Source organism: Mercenaria mercenaria, chromosome 12 (assembly GCF_021730395.1).
Source record: "Mercenaria mercenaria strain notata chromosome 12, MADL_Memer_1, whole genome shotgun sequence".
NCBI classification, from domain to species: Eukaryota; Metazoa; Mollusca; class Bivalvia; order Venerida; family Veneridae; genus Mercenaria; species Mercenaria mercenaria.
Window position 1 is genome coordinate 47,257,350 of NC_069372.1, and position 26,075 is coordinate 47,283,424.

General features: G+C 36.6%; 2 protein-coding genes across 2 annotated transcripts in view; one reads left to right on the forward strand and one right to left on the reverse strand.

Annotated features, from left to right (window-relative positions):
- LOC123533322 (probable E3 ubiquitin-protein ligase HECTD4) overlaps positions 1-2,825 on the reverse strand; it is a 42,757-nt gene extending 39,932 nt beyond the window's left edge. Inside the window, exons 1-2 of the mRNA XM_053520556.1 lie at positions 2,815-2,825; positions 1,631-1,775 (exon numbers count right to left, since the gene is read on the reverse strand). Of these exons, the coding sequence (XP_053376531.1) occupies positions 1,631-1,775; positions 2,815-2,825 (156 nt within the window). The remainder of the gene's footprint in view (positions 1-1,630; positions 1,776-2,814) is intronic.
- A 23-nt stretch (positions 2,826-2,848) lies between these two features.
- Positions 2,849-26,075, forward strand: part of LOC128547559 (probable E3 ubiquitin-protein ligase HECTD4) — a 32,453-nt gene continuing 9,226 nt past the window's right edge. Inside the window, exons 1-22 of the mRNA XM_053520557.1 lie at positions 2,849-2,875; positions 3,460-3,630; positions 5,096-5,260; positions 6,269-6,557; positions 7,005-7,105; positions 7,397-7,558; positions 8,054-8,202; positions 8,567-8,807; positions 9,550-9,817; positions 11,291-11,560; positions 12,184-12,449; positions 12,870-13,030; positions 13,407-13,727; positions 14,523-14,619; positions 15,928-16,058; positions 16,397-17,112; positions 17,419-18,874; positions 19,371-19,439; positions 19,582-19,672; positions 22,685-22,824; positions 24,869-25,059; positions 25,477-25,743. Of these exons, the coding sequence (XP_053376532.1) occupies positions 2,849-2,875; positions 3,460-3,630; positions 5,096-5,260; positions 6,269-6,557; positions 7,005-7,105; positions 7,397-7,558; positions 8,054-8,202; positions 8,567-8,807; positions 9,550-9,817; positions 11,291-11,560; positions 12,184-12,449; positions 12,870-13,030; positions 13,407-13,727; positions 14,523-14,619; positions 15,928-16,058; positions 16,397-17,112; positions 17,419-18,874; positions 19,371-19,439; positions 19,582-19,672; positions 22,685-22,824; positions 24,869-25,059; positions 25,477-25,743 (5,749 nt within the window). The remainder of the gene's footprint in view (positions 2,876-3,459; positions 3,631-5,095; positions 5,261-6,268; positions 6,558-7,004; positions 7,106-7,396; positions 7,559-8,053; positions 8,203-8,566; positions 8,808-9,549; positions 9,818-11,290; positions 11,561-12,183; positions 12,450-12,869; positions 13,031-13,406; positions 13,728-14,522; positions 14,620-15,927; positions 16,059-16,396; positions 17,113-17,418; positions 18,875-19,370; positions 19,440-19,581; positions 19,673-22,684; positions 22,825-24,868; positions 25,060-25,476; positions 25,744-26,075) is intronic.

The following is a 26,075-nucleotide window of genomic DNA, read 5'->3' on the forward strand; positions in this document are numbered from 1 at the left end:
CATTATGGGACTGATCTCCAGTTTATCAACTATGAAGCCAAAGCTCACAAGTTTCATCCCATAGATTAAAAACATTCCTTTTCTGAGATCTAACTGCTTTCTGTAAGAAACTGAGACACATAGTTAAGCTAGCATATTGCAATTAGTCTATTACATAAGTGATATGATGTGAAAACACAACCTCATTCTGTTATGTTTTAAGTTAAGGAAGAACCAGGGATACTCTCCAGGTATACTGAATTATTTTAGAAGCAGGCTGACCCCAATTATAACTGCCAGACTACTGCAATCTAGCTAGACTGCTTCCTCAAATAACACAAGAGGGCCATGATGGCCCTATATTGCTCACCAAAGTTGATCTGGCCTACTGACCAAGTTCTTGATCCCACATGACCCAGTTTCCAACTTGACCTTGATATCACCAAGACAAACATTCTCACCAAGTTTCATAAAGACTGGGTCACAACTGTGGCCTCTACAGTGTTCACAAGCTTTTCCTTTGATTCGACCGGGTGACGTAGCTTTTGACCTCACAAGACCCGATTTATCCTTGACCTAGAGATCATCAAGACAAACATTCTGACCAAGTTTTATAAAGATTGAGTCACAACTGTGGCCACTAGAGTGTTCACAAGCTTTTCCTTTGATCTGGCCTACTGACCTTGTTTTTGATCCAACATGACCTAGTTTCAAACATGATACAGAGATAATCAAGACAAACATTCTGACCAAGTTTCATAAAGAATGGGTGACAAATGTGGCCTCTACAGTGCTCACAAGCTTTTCCTTTGATCTGACTGGGTGACCTAGTTTTTGATCCCACATGACCCAGATTCAAACTTGACCTAGAGATCATCAAGACAAACATTCTGACCAAGTTTTATAAAGATTGAGTCACAACTGTGGCTTCTAGAGTGTTCACAAGCTTTTTTTTTGATCTGGCCTACAGACCTAGTTTTTGACCCCATATGACCCAATTTCGCACGTGACCTAATATCATCTAGACAAACATTCTGAACGAGTTTCATAAATATTGGGTCACAACTGTGGCATCTAGAGTGTTCACAAGGCAAATGTTGACAGACGCTGGATGACACATGACGGAAGAAGCACGCTGACAGACGCCAGTTAATGACCGGTCACAATAGCTCACCCTGAGAACTTTGAGCTCTGTTGAGCTAATAAGTCTACCTCCAAGTTTCCTTTCAGTTTCAAAGTCATGAAGGGCAAGTGAAACATGAATGAAATAGAGTCTTGAAAGTACCACAATGTCAGACTTTAATTTTATGCTAAAAACATATGAAGTAGTTGTTCAAACAGAATATATATAATTAAAAAAGCTTTCAATTTTGTACATGAATTTATGCAATCAGAACCATAAAGGGAGGTAATAAAGTCAATGGATTTAATAACAGTTATACTGTCAATTATCTTAGGTAAGCATTACCAAAAAGAAGAAATAACAAGAATTTCTTACCATCATAACAAAAAACAGGACAGTTTCTTTATAAACAATATCATTATGGCCCTTTAACCTAATTGCAACAGGTGAGCTAGAGAGTCCAAGACATCAACAGCAACTTCATATGGATAACTTTCTACACAGAAGAAAGAAAAAATAAATACAAACCTGAAGAGAATGTTTGTCTAGGATCTGAAAGAAATTCTGTACATCTGCTTCCCCATCGTATGTTTGTGGTCTGTACAGGAGAGTGCCATCACCTACAGCCACCTTGCCAGGGCCTACCTCCGGATTTCTTGAGTAAACGTACCCTCTGCAACAAGAAAAAGAAGTGACCTTTTCCCTCATGATCTTGTACAGCAATTTTTATTGTGGGACAGGGAGCGGGGCTGACATTAGGTCAAATTTCCAATTTAAAAGTAAAATTTTTAAATCTTATCTTAATCCCCAGCAACTTCAATGTGACACAATACACTGACTTTTTCCAAACTTTCTAGATACATGTGAACCACATACCATATTTATTCCTCTGTAAGACAATCCTTTTTATATAAGACTCCAAAATCGATGTAGTATTTTGTACTTATTTCTTTTATAAATACTTTAGGTCAACGACACTGACTCACTTGTTTAATGTTCGACAATTCATTAGCCATTAGGTCAGACTTTTAAGAAAAAGTTATGTCTTATAGTGGAGTAAATATGGTCCATAGGAACCCATTTTCCCCCAAAATTTAAGAAACATTTCCTAAAATTCTGAATCCAACAGGTATATTAAGTCATCATTTCCCCAATGTATGATATACATGAAATTGTAGCTTGAAATATATTCTTATGTTAACATGGCTTAACTCTTATTGGAAATTTGGACCAAAAAAAAGATACTTTTTCAAATTGGGTACAACTGATCCAAAGATTTTGGGAACATGACACATATACCCATGATTTTTAGATAGGAAATATTTTTCCTGTGTTATACAGGAAAATGTTATATTAGAAATAGAAAAGGTGTCAGAACATTTAACTTGGGAATAACATTAACTGAGCCATGCTAAAACAGTTCCAATGAAAATTTCATTGCTGCATTGCTTGAGACTGGCATTTGGATTGGGATGTTTTTCCTGGAAATTTCTGTTTCTGGCATCTGTGATTAGGCTTTTCTGATTGTAAATTTTGGATCACTCCACCCTTTATCAGTTTATGCCCATTTAGAGTCAAACATTTACATTTGATAAGCTCTCCAGTAATCTTGACATGGTTTAGGCAATCCACGAAATCAAATCCCAAAGAACATGTAAAATTCCCATTCATTTTATGAGCAAAATTTTTAATCTACAAATTGATATCCTCACGAAATAGCCATTTTGGCCAAAACAACTAATTTTTATGCCGTTGAAATTAAACAATGTCACAGTATTCACTTTAATTATTGTCTAACCCTTGTTCCATACAGGGGGCCTCTGTGGCCAAGTGGTTAAGGTCGCTGACTTCAAATCACTTGCCACTCATCGATGTGGGTTCGAGCCTCACTCAGGGCGTTAAATTCTTCATGTGAGGAAGCCATCCAGCTGGCTTATGGAAGTCGGTGGTTCTACCCAGGTGCCCGCCCGTGATAAAATAATGCACGAGGGGAACCTGGGGTCTTCCTCCACCATCCAAGCTGGAAGGTCGCCATATGACATATAATTGTGTCAGTGCGACGTTAAACCCAACAAAATAAATAAATTGTTCCATACAGAGTTACTATTGGTCCCTGCAAAATAGCCAAAATTAATATTTTTTGTAAAGAAATTTTGAAACTGTTTTTATACCACTTTCTCTTGTACTAGAGCAATTTATCTAGCCAAATAGCCAGATTGTACAAGATGATGTTCTCTGCACCACTACACCCTACGTTGCTTTCTAAGGGCCTGCTTTCTAAGGACTTGCTTTGGCTTACATAATGTTACAGTATTGGTTATAATAAAATCAAATGTCCCATTTGCAATATATTGCAGGTGCTAACCAATGCATTGACTGGTTTACCAGTCTTGTTGAACTCAATAGACAGTCTAAGTTCTCCGCGATGTCACAGTCACCAGCTTATGTCAATGGCAAGACAAGTTAACGCCTCACTGTGTGCTCTAGGGGGTTTCCAGGAAATGATTAAACCAGGCTGCCAAGTAGAGGTTTGTACAGTTTTTAAGTTCATATCAACTTTAACACCTAATACATAGTACATTTTTATGTATACCAAAATCCTTTGGGGTGGGGAGCTTAGATTTAATCTTGTCTGCATAGTTTGTGTCGTGCATAACTCAAAAAGTGTTTGACCTAAAGTCATTAAGCATCATTGGATTATTATTCAGCATCTGAAGTTGTGCACCTGTGGTTTTGTTTAAGAAATAATATATCTCATTTAGTGATTTGTCACTGAATAAATCATTGGAGTTCAGATGCGAAGGAATTATATCACGAGGGCACAGCCCGAGTGATATAATAATACGCATCTGAACGACAATGATTTTATTCAAGAGCAAATCATTAAATGAGATATATTATTTTGATTCTAACACGTTACCAAGGACTTAAAGTACATCCTTGACGGCATTCATTAAATACTGGCCCGTTTTCAATCGATTTCTTTTCCAGCGTGCCGCTATGCCGTTTGGCGCTATGACGTAATATTTGTGACGTCAGAACAGTGAACTGTTGTATAATAATTCACTGTTTTCAGCCTTCTTTGTTTAATAGGAAAATGAATCGAATCGTGTTAGAATTGGGATTTTACTCAGTCTAGAGTTAATGCCATTGGCTTAGTCATGCCTATGCATAAATGGCCTAAAATCCTTGCCTTAGTCAAAAATATGTATTAAGAGTATAGAAGTTTGCGTTGCACCTGGTGTATTGTTTAGGATTTTACTGAGCTAGGCAAGAGTTATGGCCCTTGACTTGTACATGAAGGGTCTAACATTTGTGTCAGATTTTATCTCAAAAAGCTCTTTTCTTGGAGTCATGAAACTATGGTTATGATATTCTTCCGCATGTGAAATTGTGGGCCTGCACTTTTTGGGGGAGTTGAGGATTTACCCTCTTTTCCCACTCTTACACTCCAAGCCCAAGATAATATGAAAGTTTAGTGTTGCATTGTCAACAAATAACATAACAATGTAGTGACAGGAAGTGGGAGTACTAGTGTCCTGTGGACACACATCCAGTTGTAACTACTTTGAGATGATGAAGTTAGAGGTCGATATACTGATGTTGAACAAATGCAGACTGATTTGTTAAGCCATTTGAGCCGTGCCATGGGAAAACCAACATAGTGGCTTTGCGACCAGCATGGATCCAGACCAGCCTGCGCATCCGCGCAGTCTGGTCAGGATCCATGCTGTTCGCTAACGGTTTCTCTAATTGCAATAGACTTTGAAAGCGAACAGCATGGATCCTTACCAGACTGCGCGGATGCGCAGGCTGGTCTGGATCCATGCTGGTTGCAAAGCCACTATGTTGGTTTTCTCATGGCACGGCTCATTTAAAGTTTTTGTTCTCTGGTCATAGAAGAATTTTTGACAAAACAGTTGCAAGTATTTTGTTTTCATACTTGAACTGGAATACCAGTCACTGTCTCACATTTTACATATTTTTCTCCAGGTGGCGGGAGAGGTTGACAATTCTACGGGTACAGTGGTCAACATGTCTCAGCAGACTGGTATGGTTACTATCCAGTTAGACCCTGACCCTGAGGGAACTTACTCTCCTAGGTATTCTGATACCATCCAGGTGCCATTTAGCAGGGTACAGCCATGTAGAAATAGAGTAAGTAATTCTTACTCACTTACTGTGAAAGAAGAAAATACTTTTGATAAAACCATAAGTGTATATTCAGTATTCACTTAGATTCTGACTCTGAAAGAACATACTCGGGGCCTCCGTGGCCGAGTGGTTAAGGTAGCTGACTTCAAATCACTTGCCCCTCATTGATGTGGGTTCGAGCCTCACTCAGGGCATTGAAATCTTCATGTGAGGAAGCCTTCCAGCTGGCTTACGGAAGGTTGGTGGTTCTACCTAGGTGCCCGCTCGTGATGAAATAATGTCTTCCTCCACCATTTAAAGCTGGAAAGTCGCCATATGACCTATCATGTGTCGGTGCGAGGTAAAATACAATAAAAAAAAAAAAGAAAAAAAAAAAGAACATACTCAGCGTTACTCGCTGAGGATTTTGGAAAGTGTTCAGAAACTGTTCAGCTGGGGCCAGCCATGCAGGAGAGAGTAAAACTTACAGCTTAATATTTGTTTAATTCTATTTCAATTTATCTCTGTATACATATCAAATAAAAACCTCAAGTTTATAGTCACTATCCAGCTAGACCCCCGACCTTGAGGTATTCAGAAAGCATTCAAGTGCCATACAGCAAACTACAACACTTGCTGTTGAATACACCTGGGCCCAGTTGTTCGAAACTTTAACCGGCTGTTAAACTAACGGCTGGTTAAGTTTTGATTCAAAATATTAGTATTTGTGGGAAACACCAATGCGATATTTTGATTTTACATTAAAGACTATTTAGTGTTCACAATCTTCAACTCGTATTTTTGTTTTTCTTTGTCTTCTAAAATGTTGAAAAGTAACCGTAAAAGTAAATCAACCGTTAGCTTAATTGCCTGTTAAAGTTTCAAACATTTGGGCACTGTTGTTGAAGTTCTCTAATACTATTTAGTAGATAGTATCCTAAGGCTAAGGGAAATAAAGAAAATCTTTAAAATTTAACTAATATATACCTGCCTTACATAGCCAGCCTATGACCATGTAGTTCTTTTTTGTAGATGTTCAGTAGTCGGCAGTTGTCAATGACAGATGCTATAGTAACAGCAATGCAAGCCATCTTGTTACCTCATGATGACAACAATTCATCTTTGCAACAAGTGCTCCCATTGGCTGATGATGGTAACAGCATGTCCAATCAGATTTGTCGTGTTGTAGCTGAGCTTGAAACAAGGGCATGTACTGTGCTGGCACTGTATCTCCAGGATATTGACTTCACAAAGGAGTTTATACAGCATTGTGGATCCACTATTGATATGCTCAAATCACTCGCCAAAGACTGCAGTACAGGTTAGCGATTTCCTGGATAGCGTACGAAATAATAATGAAAAATATAACTTCGTTCTGAGTATACATTCAAAGGACTTTGTTCTATAGGTGTTATAGTAATCTGTGTTAGCATAGAGATTTGAAGATTTTACATCTAGGTTTGTGTCATTTTTGGTTTGCTTATCTGGTGACAAAATTTCTGTTTTAAAACCGTTTCATTTTGATTTGATGTGAAGTTTAGATTATGCTTTACAGTTTGCAAGAAAGGCAGACATAAATGTCAGATGCACTTGATTATTTTTAACTGGGCTGTCTTGTTTTCGTGTAGTTGAATATTGCTTTTTTACCTGTTTTTACTTTGAAGTTAAAGGTAAGATATGTGCAAGAACTTACATTTTCAAAATGCTCCATATATTTTGGGTGCAGAGTTGAAAACGTAAGTTTTATTAATGTGTTTGATATATCCAGGTGCTAGAAAGCTGGTGGTAGAATCTCACTGTGAGAGACTGAGGACGCTGTATAGAGATTGTGCCAAACCTCCACCTCCACCAAGTAAAGTTGACAACAGGGTATGTAGGAACTAGTCATGTTCATATATATACATTCTTTATCGATATTTTAGCAGTAACATACATGTAGTTTTATCAGCAGGATTTAGTTGAACACAAAGTTGTTTTTTTAATGGCAAGGGATTTTACTGTTATCGGTATTTCAAGTTTAGGTCCATGGCAAGAGTGGTTAAGGTCGCTGATGTTGGTTTGAATCTTGCTTAGGGTGTAGAATTCATAGCTTTAAAACAGCCAGTGTTTCTAAACAAAATATGTATTTTTTATAACTTCAAAATTTTATTTCTGTCACAGAACAAGGAAATGACATGGGACACAAGCCGTAACTTTCCACCAGTGAGGGCATGTCTTTTCTCCCATAATCTGAATGGAGTAACCTTTCTTGGGGACCCTAGTGCTGGGAGCGGTATGCCACGAGGAACCATGGTGTATGCTAATATACCTATACCACTTCAGGTATGTAGCTTTTTAGTTAAAATATAAAAATTATTAGAAAGTTTAAATAGAAAATTTCTGTTGTGCGTTTAAGCTCACCCGCTTAGCTTGGTAGGGAGAGGATTTGTCTGCGGATCACAGGGTCGCAAGTTTGATCCCTGGGCAGGGCGTATGTTTTCCGTGATGATAAATTTATTTTTGAAATTTAGAATCCATGAATTCTTGTGCCCTACCAGTTAGCCAGTTTTGTCCAGATCACAAAATTGCATGCCAACAGATTGACATGAATTATTTGTAGACCCTTTAGCCTGTTGACACTTGTGCTAAATATGCTCTTAATTCATGATTTTTGGGACAACAATTTTTAAATGTAATTAATAAAAAAGGTTGACTTCTGAGTTGATTTTATGGTATATCAGCAATTTAAACTGTCATATTTAGCCATTATTGTAATATTCTGAACTGTAAACATGTAATTTCAATGTGGAAAAAACTTGTTGGTAATAATTTTTCAAGGCACCATCATTTTACTGGGAAATGGAGATCTGCTCGTTCGGAGATAGTCAAGATGAGAGTTCAGCTTACGTTTCATTTGGTTTTGCTCCGCCAGCAGAGAAGAAAGATGGAGCCTGGACAAATCCCATTGGAACTTGTCTCTTTCTGAAGTAAGTTGTAGGATTTGTCTTGTCTAGTTGGTTTGATAGGGGAGGTTTCAGAGCAGAAATTATTTGTGCAAAATTCTTAGTTCTCTAGAGCATGACTCTAATTGCAGATATTTTGGCCAGTAACATATACACATGTTTTCTCATTACAGCTGTTTAATCTGTAGTGATAAGATTTTGAAATTTGAAGTGGATTTAAAACACATTCCTGCTTCTTATGAATTTCTCAGCTTTTTTAAAAAAAAAATTCAGTGTTTTTCATGAATTTTATAAAGCTAAAATATTCTTACTTATTCTCTTCTTCAAAGCTGATAAAAAACATGATAAATAATGAAAGTTGTAATTTTGTGATATACTCTATTTACAGTAATGGTAAGGCAGTACATTACAATGGAGCCAGTCTGCTACAGTGGCGTAGTGTAAGGCTTGACTGTACAGTCGGGGTCGGGGATATCGCTGGTATCGGCTGGGAGAGAACCAGCGACCCGCCAGTTCAGGGCGAGACACCTAAAGGCAAGGTATACTTCACGTTCAATGGAAGGAGACTTCAACCATGGATAGATGATGTTGCCGGAGCTATGTATCCAGTTGTTCATATACAGAAAAAGGTAGGCTCTTGCCGTTTATTCAGATTTGTCATTTGTCAGCGTATATATCTTTATGTAGTTGGTGAAAATCAGGAAATATTTTCTAAGTTTACAGCTATTTTTTTTTTTTTTACTTAAAGATGAGTTTGTTCAATTAAGACTGCGTATGTCATTTTTAAACAAAGCGTAACAGCACTGTCACAACTCAAGGGCCACATGTACTTCAGTACGAAAGCTGTTTTAGAATTAGATGATTTGATTATTTTTCCTCAAGAGAGTTTTTTTTTTTTTCAAAGAATGTAATTCCGATATATATATATTTCTAAACTCAGTAACTACTGCAAGAAGACCGTCTTGCATTCTCAAAATAAATACATGCTGTGAAATCATTTAATTTTGTGGGCATAGAATTTTGTGGTTTAGACCAAAATAGCTCTTAGTAAAGAGAGATATAAATTTGTTGATCTCAGATTTTCAGCGCAAGATGAAAGAGAATTTTACTTGTCCATTGCGATTTCATTTTGTGTATTATCTCGACCTCCAAATTCATGAAAATTAGTCCCCTGCAAAAATTAATGCTTTCACAGTATACGATATGGAGACTCGGTAAAAAATTTCAAAATAAAAATTCACATGAAGGGAAGTAGACAAATGCATTACATGAACCTTACAAAGAAATTGAAATAGGTTCATTATGTACAAAGCAATCAAATACCATTTCAGTGTGGAGCAATTTTTAGTCTTAAATCTTTCCAATTTTCAGTCAACCAGAGTAAAAGCAAATTTTGGTGCAAGGCCATTCGCGTTCGCAGAAGGTCAACAGCATAGAGAGGCAGCGGATGAAGCTGATGACCTTACACGGGAGATTAGAGAGAGTTTTGGACATCTTCCGTTCCACTCGACCTCAGACAGTGAAAGTGAGGGAGCTGTGACAGCTCCTTCTACTCCGAGCAACCTTAGTGAAGTGAATGAATTAAATGTTCCTGCAGGACCATCTTGTAAAACAGTACCAATTCCTAAACCATTGAAAGGTAGGGATTAATTTCATTAAAAGTACAGGAATTATCTGTAACAGTGCTGTCAAAATGTCTTCTATTTCTCAGTTGTCTGCAGATTTTAAACCAGGCTTTTCAAAGTTGAAAAACTTTTACTAGTTTGGTGATGTTGTTGGGCAGGCAGACTGATGTGTGGATGGGACCTAAAAAATCTTGATTTTATCCCTAAATCTTTTTGATTTTACCTCTAAAATTAACCATTAATTAAACCCTAAGACACAAGGTAACTGGGGGCTGTATTAGAGTCAAGCATTTCCCTTGGTCAGTTGGTCTGTCCATCAATCCTTAATTTGTGTCTGCTCCAGCTCCTCTTAACTACTGAATAGATTTTCATAAAATTTGCATCAAATATTAACCTTATCAAGACTTTATTCAGAGAACACAAGCCAGTTCACTAGGTTCAAATAGAAGGTCAAATAGCTGAATTTTGTGTCACCTCCATATAATCTAAACCGCTCATAAGATCTTCATAAAACTAGCACCTTAAGTGGATGTGCAGAATTCACAACCTAGTAGCTAGGTCAAAGTTCAAGGTCATACGTGGAGATCAAATTAATTTCATATCTGTTACAAGTGTTCTAAGCAGTTGGGAAGATTTTCATTAAAGTAGCATAATATATTTGCCTCATCCAGATGACACAAGTCACTAGGTTGAAGGCCAGGGTCACACTTTAAGGTCAAAGGTCAAATGGCTTGACTTTGTGTCCTACAATCAATATTCAAACCAATGTCAATTGCATGAGAAAACACTTCTTGAAAAGGGGATTTAACAAGAAATAGACATGGACTGTTACATGAAAAAAAGTCATGAAAAGCATTCTTTAAGCTTTCAAATCTGAAAATTTTAAAAAGTATCCTCTTTTTTTTTTCCAAAATTTACAATGATCTTAAGTTAGTCACTGAAGGCATTTAGAGATGCAACGTTTAGAACATCATGAAAGCAGTGTTACTTTGTTGTGCATGGTGTGTATTTTTCATGTCATTTATGGGATAAATTATGCATATCACTAACTAAACATTATAGTTACATTTTAACAGTTGAAACCAGTCTGAAATGATTTTACAGGAAAATAAAACATCTATTTATTATCAATTTCATCGTTGTCCTTATATCTATACACCTCAATATTATATGGTGCATGAGCACTTTGGAACTTTGGTTGCCATGACAACACAAAAAAAATTTATTTGTAAAATACTGTAGAAATTGTTTTGCATTAGAAAACTGAAAAACAAGATACTTGTATATAGTTTCTGCATGAATGTTTGAAAAGCAATGATTTTCCAGTATTTTAAACTAATTATTATGCAATAATTATATCATGTTTCTATTACTGGTTTTTGTCATGGAATGGTGACAGATATTTTGTGTTCAGTGCAAAAATGTGGCAGTCAAATTGTAAACAAAGGCTTTATGAGCCTTTCAAAAAGACATCTTTTCTTTTTCAGAGTACAACCCAGAAAACTGCAGGTTCTATAAGCTATTCCATTCCTATGACAGCATGATTACAACAGGCCCTGACCCAAAGGCACAACTGCCGGCACAGGACACACTGTCGGACGAGGAGTCGAATGAAGAGGAACAGACAAATGAAGACCATTATGCCCTGCTGGTGAAGGCTTGGGAGCAGAAAGTATTCCCTGTTATTAGAAGGAGATTTAGGAATGAAGCTGAGAGAAAAGACGGCTTGGAACAGATAAAAGGGGCATTGCAGCTTGGTATGTTTTAATTGGAGAGGGCATTGATAAGGGAATATAAGGGCTGTCTGTATATCGAATTTAACCTGAATAGCAAAATGTTGAGCGGTTTCTTTTGTTTCGTCATTGATTTTCCTCTTGCTATGTGGTTAAGGGTAATTAATTTAAGATATTTCTTTTGACATGGAATTTTATGATTTTGAATAAAAATGCTATTTTGTGGGAACATAGATTTTGGATTAATTTTTTAGATACATGGATACAGGAAATAATCTGAAAAAAGAACACTCACAAAATTGATTATAATAATGATTACCCAGTACTTAAACCACCTGTTCCTGTTAATTTCAGTTTGTTAAAGCCCTTGATAAAATTCCTCAACCATCTTTAATATGATTGAAAAATTGTTGAAAAAGACATTTAACCCAGACACACACACATAAATTCCTGAAGGAAAAGTTAAAAGGCATATGATTCCACAAGGATGCCTACCCAGTAGTTATTACTGGAATTACAATGAAACAATACACTGTTTTCTGTTCATTCTACCTTGTAGGTTGATAAGACATGAAACCAAAGTTTAAACAGAAACAGGATAAATTTCACATTACATGTTTATTTTAAAGATTCCTTGTTTTGTATAGGTATGACAGATATTGCCAGACAGACAGTTGAATTTCTGTATGAAGAAAATGGTGGCATGCCACGTGATCTTCACCTTCCAACCATCGATGACATTAAGGAAGACCTTGCTAAGTTTACCATAGATCGTGTCAGAAAGGGTACGACAGTGGTGATACGAGGTCCCACTGGTAGTAGTGCTAGTGGAACAACTGTGTTACCAAAGTTTGCAGTTAGATCTATGCTGAAAACCTTCGGACTTACAGGAACTGTTCTTGATGTTGAAAATGTAAGAATAAGAGCTTAAGATATAAAAGATACAATCTACTAATGTAACGTCTGGCGAATAATGAAAAATGGTTAGAGGATAATTGTAGTCAACTTCAAATCACTGGCCTTGCCCTACTTTGGACTCGAATCCTTGCTTAAGGCTTAGAATTTCTTAATGTGAGGAAGCCATTCAGCTGACTTAAGGATGGTTGAAATTTCTGCCTAATTGCCTGCCAGTGATGAAATACATTGCAAAGCGTGGAGAGAAATCTGGGGTCTTCATTTCATCATAAAAGCTGGAAAATCCCTGTATGACCAACAGTTGTGTAGATATGATGTTAAACCCTACAATAGCAAACAAAAAAGGACTTACTCTATTTCCAGTTTTTTATCAGTTGATAATAAACTGATCATATTCTTAACAATTTTTTTTTTTCAGTCAAATGAGCTGGTGCAAGTTGAGACATACCTGCGTAGTGAAGGTGTCCTGGTAAGATACTGGTACCCATTGAACATGTTGGAACGCCCTCCACAGGGAATGAGGAAATCCACAATTACAGGAGGTCAGATACTGGACACCAGCAATGTCAACATACATAAGTAAGGACATAAAAATTCACAGATATTCTGTTGTATAAAATGGAGGAGCATGTTGTACTTATTTTGCTTGTTTGTACAACATGTAGTGCTTTTTCACTTGCCTATAAATCACCAGAAAATGGGTATATCTCTAAAATACTGTCTCATCTGCGTATAAAAATGATACATAGGAGAGCTGAGAAATGGTTTTTATTTTCTGATGATGTATTTTTTGCATGCTATAGTGTATAGTAAATGTAAAAATCAGAAATAAAATAATGGTCATTAGAGCAAGATGGCCTCTTCTTTGATGTGACAAATATCTTTGCTTTGTAATCCACCGGAGTATATAATATGAATTTTAACAAGAAGGTGACACAAGTTTCATTATTTTCAGAGAACTGATAAGGTCAGAAAGGACACTGGCAAGAATGTACTGCCGAACAGCGTTACTTAAACTGATTGATCACTGTAACTCTTCAGCAATGGAGGTGATTTCTTGTTCCTCCAGTCTGGCTTCAGGAATGGAGGCAAGTGCAGCTCTGTTGCAGGAACTGGACATCGAGAACATACAGTTGTTGTCAAACGAGTTACTGCGGGCACCACAGCCTCATGGTACCATCAAGGCAAAGTCTTTAATGTTGTGTGACTCATCAAAACACTGTCTGGCTGCCCAGAGCTGCTCCTTGTCAGACCTGATGTACGAAAATGTTGACAGGTAAATCAGTTTTTATATTACTGTATATTCTTAAATTAATGCACTTGGGACAATACATTTTGCAAAATGGGGTGTTTACTAATGTCCTAAATAAATAAAAAAGTAAATATTATAAATATAACTTACATTGAATCAATTTTCAGTAATGACCTGAATTAATGGAATGGAAATTTCACTAAATGATAATTTGGGCTATTTCTTCACAAAGCTAAATTTTGAACTGACATAATTTAAAGTGATACAATATGTATTACGCAACCAGCCAAGGGAGTGGCATAATTTGGCTGCTAGTTTGACAAGTTGAAATTAGAACTAATTAGAATATCAATTTGGGTTAAAGCACTGTAAGGTTAGTATCCAATTACGGCTGGGCGCCTAGCTATACAGATGGACCGGCATACTACACTACAATTGGATACGGCTGGGCGCCTAGCTATACAGATGGACCGGCATACTACACTACCAATACATTGGTAGTGTAGTATGCCGGTCCATCTGTATAGCTAGGCGCCCAGCCATAATTGGATACTAACCTTACAGTGCTTTATAAATTCACCCTGTGTGTGTGAAGTTTCTCTAGTCCGGGTCAGTTAAAAAGGCTTGTAAAAGCCACTGCTGATTTATGAGACATGAACAGAGATTATGAAATAATGAATTTGGGTTAAGTAAGCTGACTAGCAGCTTAAAGCATGTGGCTGCAATGAAAGCAGGTTCAGTTTTATTTGTCTATTTGTGAAAGTTGCAAATGTTTGCATGTGGTAAATTAACTACTTAGTTATCGTTTATTTGATACAGATTAAAGAAAGAGCTGGCTATAGCCATAGCAAGAGCTGCTGGCCAGGGAGAAGATTACTTGTTTGAATTGACCAATCAGATTTGTGCATGTCTGCAGGTATGTTTGAATTGACCAATCAGATTTGAACATGTCTACAGGTATACTTGAATTGACCAATCAGATCTGACCATGTCTACAGGTATATTTGAATTGAGCAATCAAACCTGTACATGTGACATCATTAACATCTATGTTAAAAGCTGATAGTGCCATTTTCTTTATATGTGATGCACAAATTAGATACAGGTATATGCAAGGGAGGCTGTTAATAGAAAATTGTTTACCTGTGATTTGTCTATAGTAAAAGTTTGCTTAAAATTTTGTAATGTATTTGAGCAAGAAGCTAATTGAATGGGTCAACAGTTTTTTGTCTTTCTCAAAGTGGTAATGGAATTCTAAATACCCATTTGCAGTTAATATATAAACAAAAATACATACAAAGGGAATGTTATACAAAAAGCCCTCGGATAAAGTCACTATTGTAATTTCCCTTCTCTATTATTTAACTACCTGAAAAAAAGTCTGTCAGATAGAATGACTAGAGTGATATGGATTCAGAAAACACCAAATTGTTGATGAAAGATGCTGTTTCAACTTGTTTGTAGTTGCAATTGAAATCCCTGAAAATAAAATAGGGTATTAGAATACTGTGCATGGACTATAGTTAGCAGTGTACGAACTACAGCTTTTAGCTCAAAGGTTTGATCTTATTCATGTATGGTAAAATGTATTCAGTGCATGATTAGATTACTGTGATTTCCAACATGTCGGACATACGATCAAGTTTTTAGTAATCTTATTTCAAAGCGTTTGCCGACTTGATCAGTCGTGATCAACAGACGCTTACAATGAGATCTCATTCAGTTGTCAAGGGATGTTGGCGAGATTTGCTCTATATATGCCTTTCGTTTATTTTTGTAGCTCTTTGATTAAACCGATTGAGTGTATGAATAGTAATTTGGCACAGTGTTGAAATCCATTCAAGTTTAATTTTATTTTATATAACTTATTCAGTAACATACATATGTATTTCTAAATATTACTAGATTTGTTTGTAATTCCATAAAATTCTGGAAATGTATAGAAACCAAATCTAGACAGTGCTTATAAAATTAAAATGATGCCAAAACTAGAGTGCTAGTGTAAGTATGCATCAGTTATGCACCTTTCACCCCCAACAAGTATGCTTTTGCTTAAATTTAGCCATGCTAAAAAAGTCCAAACAGATGCTATTAGAAAGATGCATGAAAAGTTATTGTATTTTACTAGATGTATTGCTGTAATTAGCAGAAAATCATAGGTCATAAAGTTAATACTTACAGTAACCATCATTATATTCTGACAACATTTATGTTTTATGACCAGACTGCCCCGGAGATGTTTCCATATGAAGAATTTCCAGTGACAGAAAGCAAAGTGCAGACAGATATATACTTCCCGGGAGCTGCGTGTCTCGTTATCTCATGTAAAACTGATCCTAAAGCCACAAAGAAAGAGTAAGTTTCAGCTCAGTTAGTAGATTTACTGATGTTTGCAATAGTTTTATTATCAAATTGTTTACTTTTTGCTAACATAGTGGTCAAATCAGTGTTTTTGTGTAATACTACTTGCATTTGTGGGTGCATGCTTATGTGCATTTGTCCACCAGTCCAATCTTGTCCGGATTGTAATTGTTGGATGCATTGAGCAATTTTGACTTATCCAAGTGTTAACCAAGGTAGAAGTGAAAGTGAGCATCAAAATTGATTTAAATGATAACTGAATAATATGAAGAAACAGAAATAGAATAGGAATATTAGGGTGAAAGTATATTGAAGTCGTCTTTTTGTTTCAGGACATCATTGTACAAATCTCCTTGGGCACGGATATATTGTTACACTGGTCAGAGAATCAAGAAAACTGGACAAGTAGCGAAGCAAGAGGTGGTTAGCTATCCCCGGGACACGTCATCAACCAGTAACCATGCTGAACAGTACACGCCTGCAATAATCCCCTGTGACTGCATTCACATCAAAGTGGGAGTGTCACCACCCCCTGGGGTCATCATTACTATCCATGCTTTGCCACCTCAGTTCTTACTGTCCTTGACATACATTGAAACATTGATCACCGAGAAACATGGATGTGGTACAAAAAGCTGTGTTCCACTAAAACAGGATGATCCCAACCCTTGGGACATACCGTCTTTCTCTCAGAGCCAGTCTAAAACAGAAACAAAACTTATAGATAAAGATCCGAATGGAAGTTTGTGGAATCTGGACAATATTGTAATAACACCACCAGTATTTAGTCACATGATCGAACAAATTTGTCTCTACCTGTGGAGAACAGACGTTCCAGCTCTAGTAAAAGAATATATATTTCACCAGTTAGCACAGTCAGTCAGGATTTATCACTACAGTGAGGGAGGAAATGGTACCCGGCTCCCCTCACCACAGCCCCATCTCAATGTTAACACTGGGCTGATGGTGCTGTTACAGTCTGAGTTAAAGATTTTGTACGAGACGGAGACAAAGGGCTGGGAGACTAGGACCACACCTAGTGGAACGGGTTTGTATTTTAGTAATCAGTCTTCAGCAGGTTTATTTCCTTGTTTGGAATATGTTTAACACCATTTATCAGTTCTGTTTCAGTCATGTAATGGTGACTTACTGTGTTAGCCAGAAATCCTTGATTCTGTGCCAGAACTTAATGTTACATACAGAAAATAGTTGCAGAAAATTACAGCTTGGGTACTGTATGTGTGTACAAAGTGATGTATTATAACTGCAACATTTATATGTAAAGCAACTACATGTATTGGACATGCATGCCTATAAGCAATTTACTATACAAATGGTTTTCATTGACTTACAGGCATTGGTATCGGGGTAACAGACCAGGGTAAATTTTCAACATATTTCCATGCTCTGCTGGAACTTAACCTAGCAGTTGCTGAACTGAACAAACCGACTGGAAGATCAAAGGGCGGAGACATGGGTTTAAGCCTAGAAATGGTGCCTCGTCCACCAACCAGTCCAACCCATACGTCAAGAAGAAAGAAGTTGAAAACAAAACGTGACAGGCGAGATAGTGCACAGAAGAGAGATGAGGCTCGAAGAGCAAGTGAAAGTGAAGTACAGGAATCTGGACAGCCAGCTTCAACCTCCTCATCGGCATCAAGTTTGTTGTCGCTTGTGTCATCAGTGAGTGATCAGAGTGCTGCTGCATCCACCTCAGGAGCCACTGGCTCATCTTCTACAAGTCAAGACAAAGATGTCAAAGACAAAGATAAGGAGGCCAAGGAGTCAAAGACCTCCACTAAACTTGCTAAACCCGAAGATGAACTTTGGTTACACAGAGCTCTTATTGTGTCTCACATCTTACGATGTCTAGCGTTTAACGAGAAGAATGGAATGATAGCGCTGGTGAATGCAATTGCAGATGCTCATCAAGTTCTTAATGCAGTAACTGCACATCAAAGATTAGTGATCATAACTGGAATTCCAACAACTCTTGAACCGGAATTCGTTAAACAAGCTTTACGATCAATATTTAAATCCAATGGAGGAGTGGATAGGGACGAAATATTTTTGCCATATCAGACCGTAGAAACAGTTCAAGTTAAAGAAGTTGTTCTTAAAGACGAAGCAACAGGTGAGACTGTTACAAAACAAGTAAAAGATACAAGTGAACAGAATGAACGAGGTAAGACAGACACTACTGAAGAAAAAGATGAGTCGAAAAATGTTCAGACAGCAGAAGGAAGTGCTGAAAGTTCAGCTGACAAAAAAGAAGGCAGTGAAACAGAACTGAAAAAGGAAATAAAAAGGGAGATGAAATTAAACGGTTATGCAGTTGTGTCAGTAATGTCGAAAACCAAAGTTGAAAATATCAAAAAGAGTTTGATCAAAAGCCAGGCATTATTTGAAGGTGCTTCTTTAGAACAGGATGATCCCATTGAGGTTCCAACGATAACAACTGTTGGTCCAAACCTTATAGCAGAGGAACAGTCAAATGAACCTTTAGAAAAATATTTACAATTCAAATTTTTCCAGGATAAAAACCAGATTGAGATTTGTGACAGTGCCACAGTGGCTCTTACAGAGATTTTTACTAGTTGTTTTATAGTAGAGCAAAAGCACGGGTCTCCAGAATTTAGACAGGAGTCAGGGTACATTTGTCTAAGCAAGGAACAGATCTTACAACACACCCCGGAGAACTTGTTGTGTGCATTTTTCAGTAATATTCGACCTCCGAAGAAGTCAATCCCAGAGCAGGTGTTACAAGTGTTGAGGAGATATGGGATAGTCTTTAGTCCAGATAAAGAAGGGTAAGCTGTTCTTTTTTCAGCAGAAAATAGTTACATATGATTGAAAAAGATTTATATCTCAAAAGTTAGTGCTAAATCATTTTGGTCTTCATTTATCTATTGGAAAGTAAACATTAGAATGTTAAAGTTTAAACAATTGACATGGTTTTAAACGTTTGGTTAACTCAGTATTTTCCGATGAAATGTTCTAACAAGTAGTAGTAACATTAAGTAATTTTATTCTTAAGATTATAAATTCACCAAGACTAAATTACAAAGTTATGGTTTTCTTCTGGTTGTGTTTATAAAAATTGATTTCCAATCCATTGTTTCACAACATTGCCAGAGAGTCTAAGTGTGAGAGCAAACAATATAAATTTGGATCGTAATGTCATACATCGCCATAAGTACTTATTATATAATAATATAAAGTCCATTGATCCGGGTATTATTAATTGCCTCATAAGATTATGCCAAAAAAATTATTCAATTATTCAGGGTCTCAGGAATGGTAGAGGCAGGGTAAGGGTAAAGGACGTAAACCACAGAAAAGTGCTAAGGAGAAGATGATGGCAACAACAGAAAAGTAAGTGGTCTTTTTAATAGTGATATTTATCTTGTTATTTCACTATCTTCAGTAAAGATCAGGATACAGTGAAATCATTTTATTTCGTGTATTCCAGTAAATTCCAGTACCGTGAAATCTATTTGGGTCTAATGTTTTGCAGACCCAGTCCTAAAGAAAAGAGGTCGAAGGATAGATCTGCAGGGGAGAAATCAGAGAAAGAAGAAACCCCGGACCCAGATAAACCTGTCAAGGTGAGCTCATAAAAACATAATCCTCCCATCTCAGATACCCTTTTGTAAGAACCTACTTTTATTTGGTGTCTGAGTGCTTAAGGTAGTTGATTTCAAAGCCCTTGCCCATCTCTTAGATTTCAAACCATGCTAAGATTATCGTGTAAGGATACCATCCATCTGACTTTAGGAAGGTCGTAGGTTATACTTAGTTGCCTTGCTGGAGATGCACCTTACACCAAGGGGTATTCATGGGTCTTCCTCAACCATTACAAGTTGGCAGGTTGCCATGAGACATGAACTGTGTTGGTATGACTTGAAATAAAGAAAAAGAACAAATACTTCAAGAGTTAATATAGTGACAAATGACAGTCCATCTTTCCAGCCAGTAGTTACTTGTATTAAAAACATAATACAAATATAGGAACCCCTTTGTAATGTAGCGGCTCCTGGAAATTCATGTTTTTTTAAAATACAGTTTTTGACCGTCTTCACTGCGCTATTGTCGCTATTTCATTCTCCATATTTTTCTGTCATTGGATTTCAAAAATTGGTCATGAATGGTAACACATGTAAGACGTGTTGAAAGACCCAGTCCGTTTCTCAAAGGTCAAAGTCCACTGACTATGGGCAATTATTTTATGATACTTGAATCTTATTCTGTGTCGTCCATTTTAGACATGAATGAGCAGGATTACAAATAATTGCATGATGTTCCATAATCTGAGGTTTATTCAGCTCTGCAACAGATCCATGGTCTTAGCCAAGGAAGTAATGACTTGGTTAAAGTTTTTTTTGCATATTAGACTTCGAGCACAGAAAATGAATCTTGTCTGAATGATGGATTTCCATGATACTGTGCAGAAAGTTAAACAGAATGAGAGGTGTCGTGGCAGGCCAGTTCCTGTGCTCAGGTTCAATCACTTGAAAGTTAATGTTTTTTCAAGATTATGATTCGTGTCTGGTCCATATAATTATTAAAGGATGGGTGATTTTATACTTGAATGGATATGTGTACGTAGTATAAGGCAGTGTGTCGGGCATCCAACTCCAGTTCGTATGCTCAAAAATCTACACACACTAGGTCAAACTTTTCTGAACTATCAGCTATTGCTCTAAACTTGTCAACATTGCAATGATTACTGATTGCAGAAAACTGTACCCATCCTGTAAGACCGACGTGTCGGCTAGAATGACCCGCTGTCGTTCGTCGTGCAAGGTCTCTTAATCTTTCGGCTTAACCTTATCATTAGGATTGCCACTTGGGCATAAATGTTCACCTATGAGCGACTGTCATGTCAGGCCCTACTATTTTTGAAAAAGAATGCAGAGTTATTGTACCCTTTCTTGTCGGCAGTGTCGACGCTTGTGCGTGGATATGCTGGTTAAGTTTTACGTTTAAGGGAAAGTTGACCTAATTTCCGCTGAATACTAAAAGCTATTGCTTTCAAAACTTGCAACACTTGTTCACCATCAAAAGCTGACTCCTGTATAGCAAGAAACATAACTCCACTGCTTTTTGCAAGATTTATGGCCCCTTTTGTACTTAGAAAATACAGATTTCTTGGTAAGTTTTATGTTTAGGTCAACTTTTCTCCTTAACTACAAAGCTATTGCTTTGAAACTTGAAACTTGATTCACCATCAAAGCATGACCCTGTACATCAAGAAACATAACTCCACTTGCTTTTTGCAAGATTTATGGCCCCTTTTGTACTTAGAAAATATCAGATTTCTTGGTTAAGTTTTATGTTTAGGTCAACTTTTCTCCTAAACTATCAAAGCTATTGCTTTGAAACTTGGAATACTTGTTCACCATCATAAGCAGACCCTGTACATCAAGAAACATAACTCCATCTTGCTTTTTGCAAGATTTATTGCCCCTTTTGGACTTAGAAACTTTTTTTTTTATGGTTAAGTTTTATGTTTAGGTCAGCTTTTATCCTAAACTATCAAAGCTATTGCTTTAAAACTTGCAACACTTGTTCACCATCATAAGTTGACCCTGTACAGCAAGAAACATAACTCCATCCTGCTTTTTGCAAGATTTATGGCCCCTTTTGGACTTAGAAATATCAGATTTCTTGGTTAAGTTTTATGTTTAAGTCAACTTTTCTCCTAAACTATCAAAGCTATTGCTTTGAAACTTGGAATACTTGTTCACCATCATAAGCAGACCCTGTACATCAAGAAACATAACTCCATCTTGCTTTTTGCAAGATTCATTGCCCCTTTTGGACTTAGAAACTTTTTTTTTATGGTTAAGTTTTATGTTTAGGTCAGCTTTTATCCTAAACTATCAAAGCTATTGCTTTAAAACTTGCAACACTTGTTGACCATCATAAGCTGACCCTGTACAGCAAGAAACATAACTCCATCCGGCTTTTTGCAATAATTATTGCCCCTTTTGGACTTAGAAAATCATTTTCTTGGTTGAGTATTATGTTTAAGTCAACTTTTCTCATAAACTATCAAAGCTATTGCTTTAAAACTTGCAACAGTTTTTCACCATCATAAGTGGACACTGAACATTAAGAAACATAACTCTATCCTGCTTTTTGCAAGAATGATGGCCCTTTTTAGACTTAGAAAATCATGGGTAGGACAATATTTCTATTACACAAAAAAAATCAGATGAGCGTCAGCACCCGCAAGGCGGTGCTCTTGTTTTTAAATCAGTTTTTCTTCTTCATGTAATGCTGTACATGTAATGCTGTGAAAGCATTGTGATAGTGTTGTAAACTGACCTCCTGTTTCATAAAATTTTACAAAGTTCCATGCATACTGTGGAATTATGATCTGTATATATATACTGTGAATTCATTTAATTCTGTGTGCATTCAGTTTTGAGACCTGTTATAACTGCTATTGCAAAGGGACATAAACATAAATTTTAGATATGAAATGATTTTCATTAATTTCTTAGGTTTTATTTCATGTCTTCATGCAAACATGAATTCCATGAAAATAAGTCTTCCAAGAATATTGATGATTTCTTGGTATATCTTAAGTTTTATATTTGACCATATTTTAGACTTCGAGCACAGAAAAAGAAGAACGTCATTGCTTGACATTAGATGGATTCCTGCAGTATGTAGCAGACCAAGTTAAACAAGATGTGAGAGGTGTGTGGAGGGCTATTCTTGCTTGTGGATTCGATATCCACTTTGAAAGGTACATTGTTTTATTTGCAGCAGCCCATCTGAATAATTCAGTAGTTAGTACATAAAATAATTAATTAAGAGGTGGTGTGTTTGATGTTTGGTGTGGGATATGTTCATAGTGATGGTTTGATAGAAGGCAGTGTGTCTGAAGGCATTCTCACTCCAGTTAGTTATGGACTGGCACAAAATCTACACTACACTAGGTCAACTTTTCTGCTAAACTATCAAAGCTATTGCTTTAAAACTTGCAACACTTGTTCATCATCATTAGCTGACTCTGCACAGCAAGAAACATAACTCCATCCTTTTTATGCCCCCGAAGGTGGGCATATTGAAATTGCACTGTCCGTCTGTGCGTTCGTCTGTGCATCTGTGCGTCTGGTTAATTCTTGTCCGGGCTGTAACTCTTCCATCCATAAAGGGATTTTGAAATCACTTGGCATAAATGTTCACCATAATGAGACGACGTGTCATGCGCAAGGCCCCTAGCTATTCTTGCAAAAAGCAATGCAGAGTTATGGTACTTGCTGTGCAGTGTCAGCTTTTGATGGTGAATAAGTGTTGCAAGTTTCAAAGCAATAGCTTTGACCGTAAAGGAGAAAAGTTGACCTAAACACAAAACTTTACCAAGAAATCTGATATCTGAAACCTAGCTATTGCTTCAAAACTTGCAACACTTGTTCACTATCAAAAGCTGACTCTGCACAGCAAGAAACATAACTCCGCCCTGCTTTTTGGAAGAATTATGGTCTCTTTTGGACTTAGAAAATATCAGATTTCTTGGTAAAGTTTTGTGTTTAGGTCAACTTTTCTCCTTTACGGTCAAAGCTATTGCTTTGAAACTTGCAACACTTATTCACCATCAAAAGCTGACACTGCACAGCAAGTACCATAACTCTGCATTGCTTTTTGCAAGAATTATGGCCCCTTTTGGACTTAGAAAATCATGATTAGGTCAGTATTTCTATTATACAGAGACAAAAAAATCAGATGAGCGTCTGCACCAGCAAGGCAGTGCTCTTGTTGAGGGATATAATTAAACCATTCTGACAAAACAGGCATTCCATATTTGGCTTACTGTTTACCTTTGTAAATTTTCACTTCTGAAATCATTGCAAGTTGCAATCATAAAATGATATACATACACATTTGTGCTGTCTTAATTGAACAACTATTTATTTGACAGAAATTTTACCTGAATTTAACATCTGCAACAGGTCCTACAAAATAATTTCAAAGAAATATTCCTTTGGTGACCCTCTACCAATTCCTTCAAGCCAGGTTGATTTGTAAGAAAAATGCAGACAAGGGACAGTGCTAATATGTGCAATAAAGCTACATGTATGTAGAAAACTTTGTAAAGAAAGTGTCTTCTTCTCTAAAGTTGCTGGCCCAGTTTCAAAAACATTTTTACTGAAATGTCACTTTGGTGACCCTCTACTAAAGTCTGTCGAGCCATGTTGATAAAAAAATGATGGCAGCAAGGTTATACATATAGTTTTAACTATTTGGCTATGTGGCAAACTTTTAAAATATTTGAAATAGCTAGTCAAATCCTACCAGATTCATCATGCTATGTTAAATAACATAGTTGCTAGGGAATGGAGCCGGTTTTGCCAATAGGATTTTAGTGGAAACTTTGAAGAATTTCTTGTCAGAAATTGCTAACATGATTTCGAAATTGTCACATGAATATTATTTGGGTGAACCTATACCAAGCTTATTAAAATTATTCCAGTTTGTCAAACACATGCCCACCAGAAGGCCTGAGTCCCTTTTTCCTATATTTATGTAGTGTTTTCTGTATAGTAGAATATTTAAAAGTCTTCTTATCAGAAATCACTGGCCCAGTTTCAGGATGATTTCCCAGAATATTTGCTTTGTGTGACTCTACTAAAACTGTTCAAGCAGGTTGTTGAAGTTTTGAGCAATAATAGCTCTCTTGTTTACCAAGACAAGTTATCTTTATATTTTCAGTTATAAATGTTAGTCAGAAAAGCAGAAGTATTTTTAAAAAAAAATCCTAAATTCAAAGTTTTTTCATTTTCATTCAGATGTGCCTGTCTGGATAACAGCCAAGCCCAGCAAATGGCCAGACAGTGGACTCTAGACATGGATGCCGCTCTGACCCAGTTTGTGAACTCATTCTGTCGAAAGTTAGCAGTAACTCCTGCAAGGATACACCCACATGAGATTAGAATTACACCATCAGAACTTGCTAGTGAAAAGTATTCCTGTCTTCAAGGTATATTGCTTTGACATGTTTTGTAGCTTTTGTATTTGCCTTTGCACAGCAGAGGATTAGTAAATCTGAAAACCCTAGAAAATCTCTAAAACTAAACACATGAAGACTGATCATCTCTTCTAGAAATCATTGATGTCTAAATGAAACATGCTTATCCCTCAGTCTGTTTGAAATTGGATTGAAAAAGATTTTTTGTAAAGCATCAATAGAACAGAAAAATATACTTTTCAAACAAATTTCTCAACTATCTCAGAGACAGGCTGAGGGTTGTTTTTTTTTTGCATTTTGGAAAAGACTGAATTTTTAGCTTTTTGAAAAAAAGTTTTTCATATCTACTTGATGATAGCTTGAAATTTAACGGCCTTTCTCCTCCAAATTGTAATTGTTTCTAATTGAAATACTACATATCTCTTATAGGAGTTCCAGTTGAGAGTATACGGCTGAGATTTGCTTTCCTTCAATCTTTGAACAACACACTGGAAACATTTTTCCTACCCCTGATTGACCTCCGACCCTGGCAGACATACAACCGAAGCACTGCGGCGCTGCTCTCTAAAATTCGAGGTCTGATCTTCTATGACACAAAATGCTGTTTAATGAATAGAATACTAAATGCTACTGCCAAGAGAAAACCTGATCAGGCAGCACCTGAGATAACTCTTGATCCACTGGAGGACATCGGAGGTGAGTTTGATGTCATCGAAGTGTTATATTTTGTAATGATTGCATAGTGCGATCTCATAAATTTATCGCAAGATCATTTAATTTCATGGGCATGAAATTTCATGGTTTGGGCAAAAATTACTATTTTGTAGGGTTATGAATTTGTTGATTTCAACTTTAGAAGGTAAAATTAATGTTAATTTTATCTTTTGGGGATTAAATTTTGTGGATTGATCCAACTATGAAATCCGTGAAAATTGTGTTCTACAAAGTTTTTTTATACACCACAGTAAGTTTTGTAATTATTGCTTCAAATTAGAATGTCCAACTAATTTGTTGCATAGGTACATACT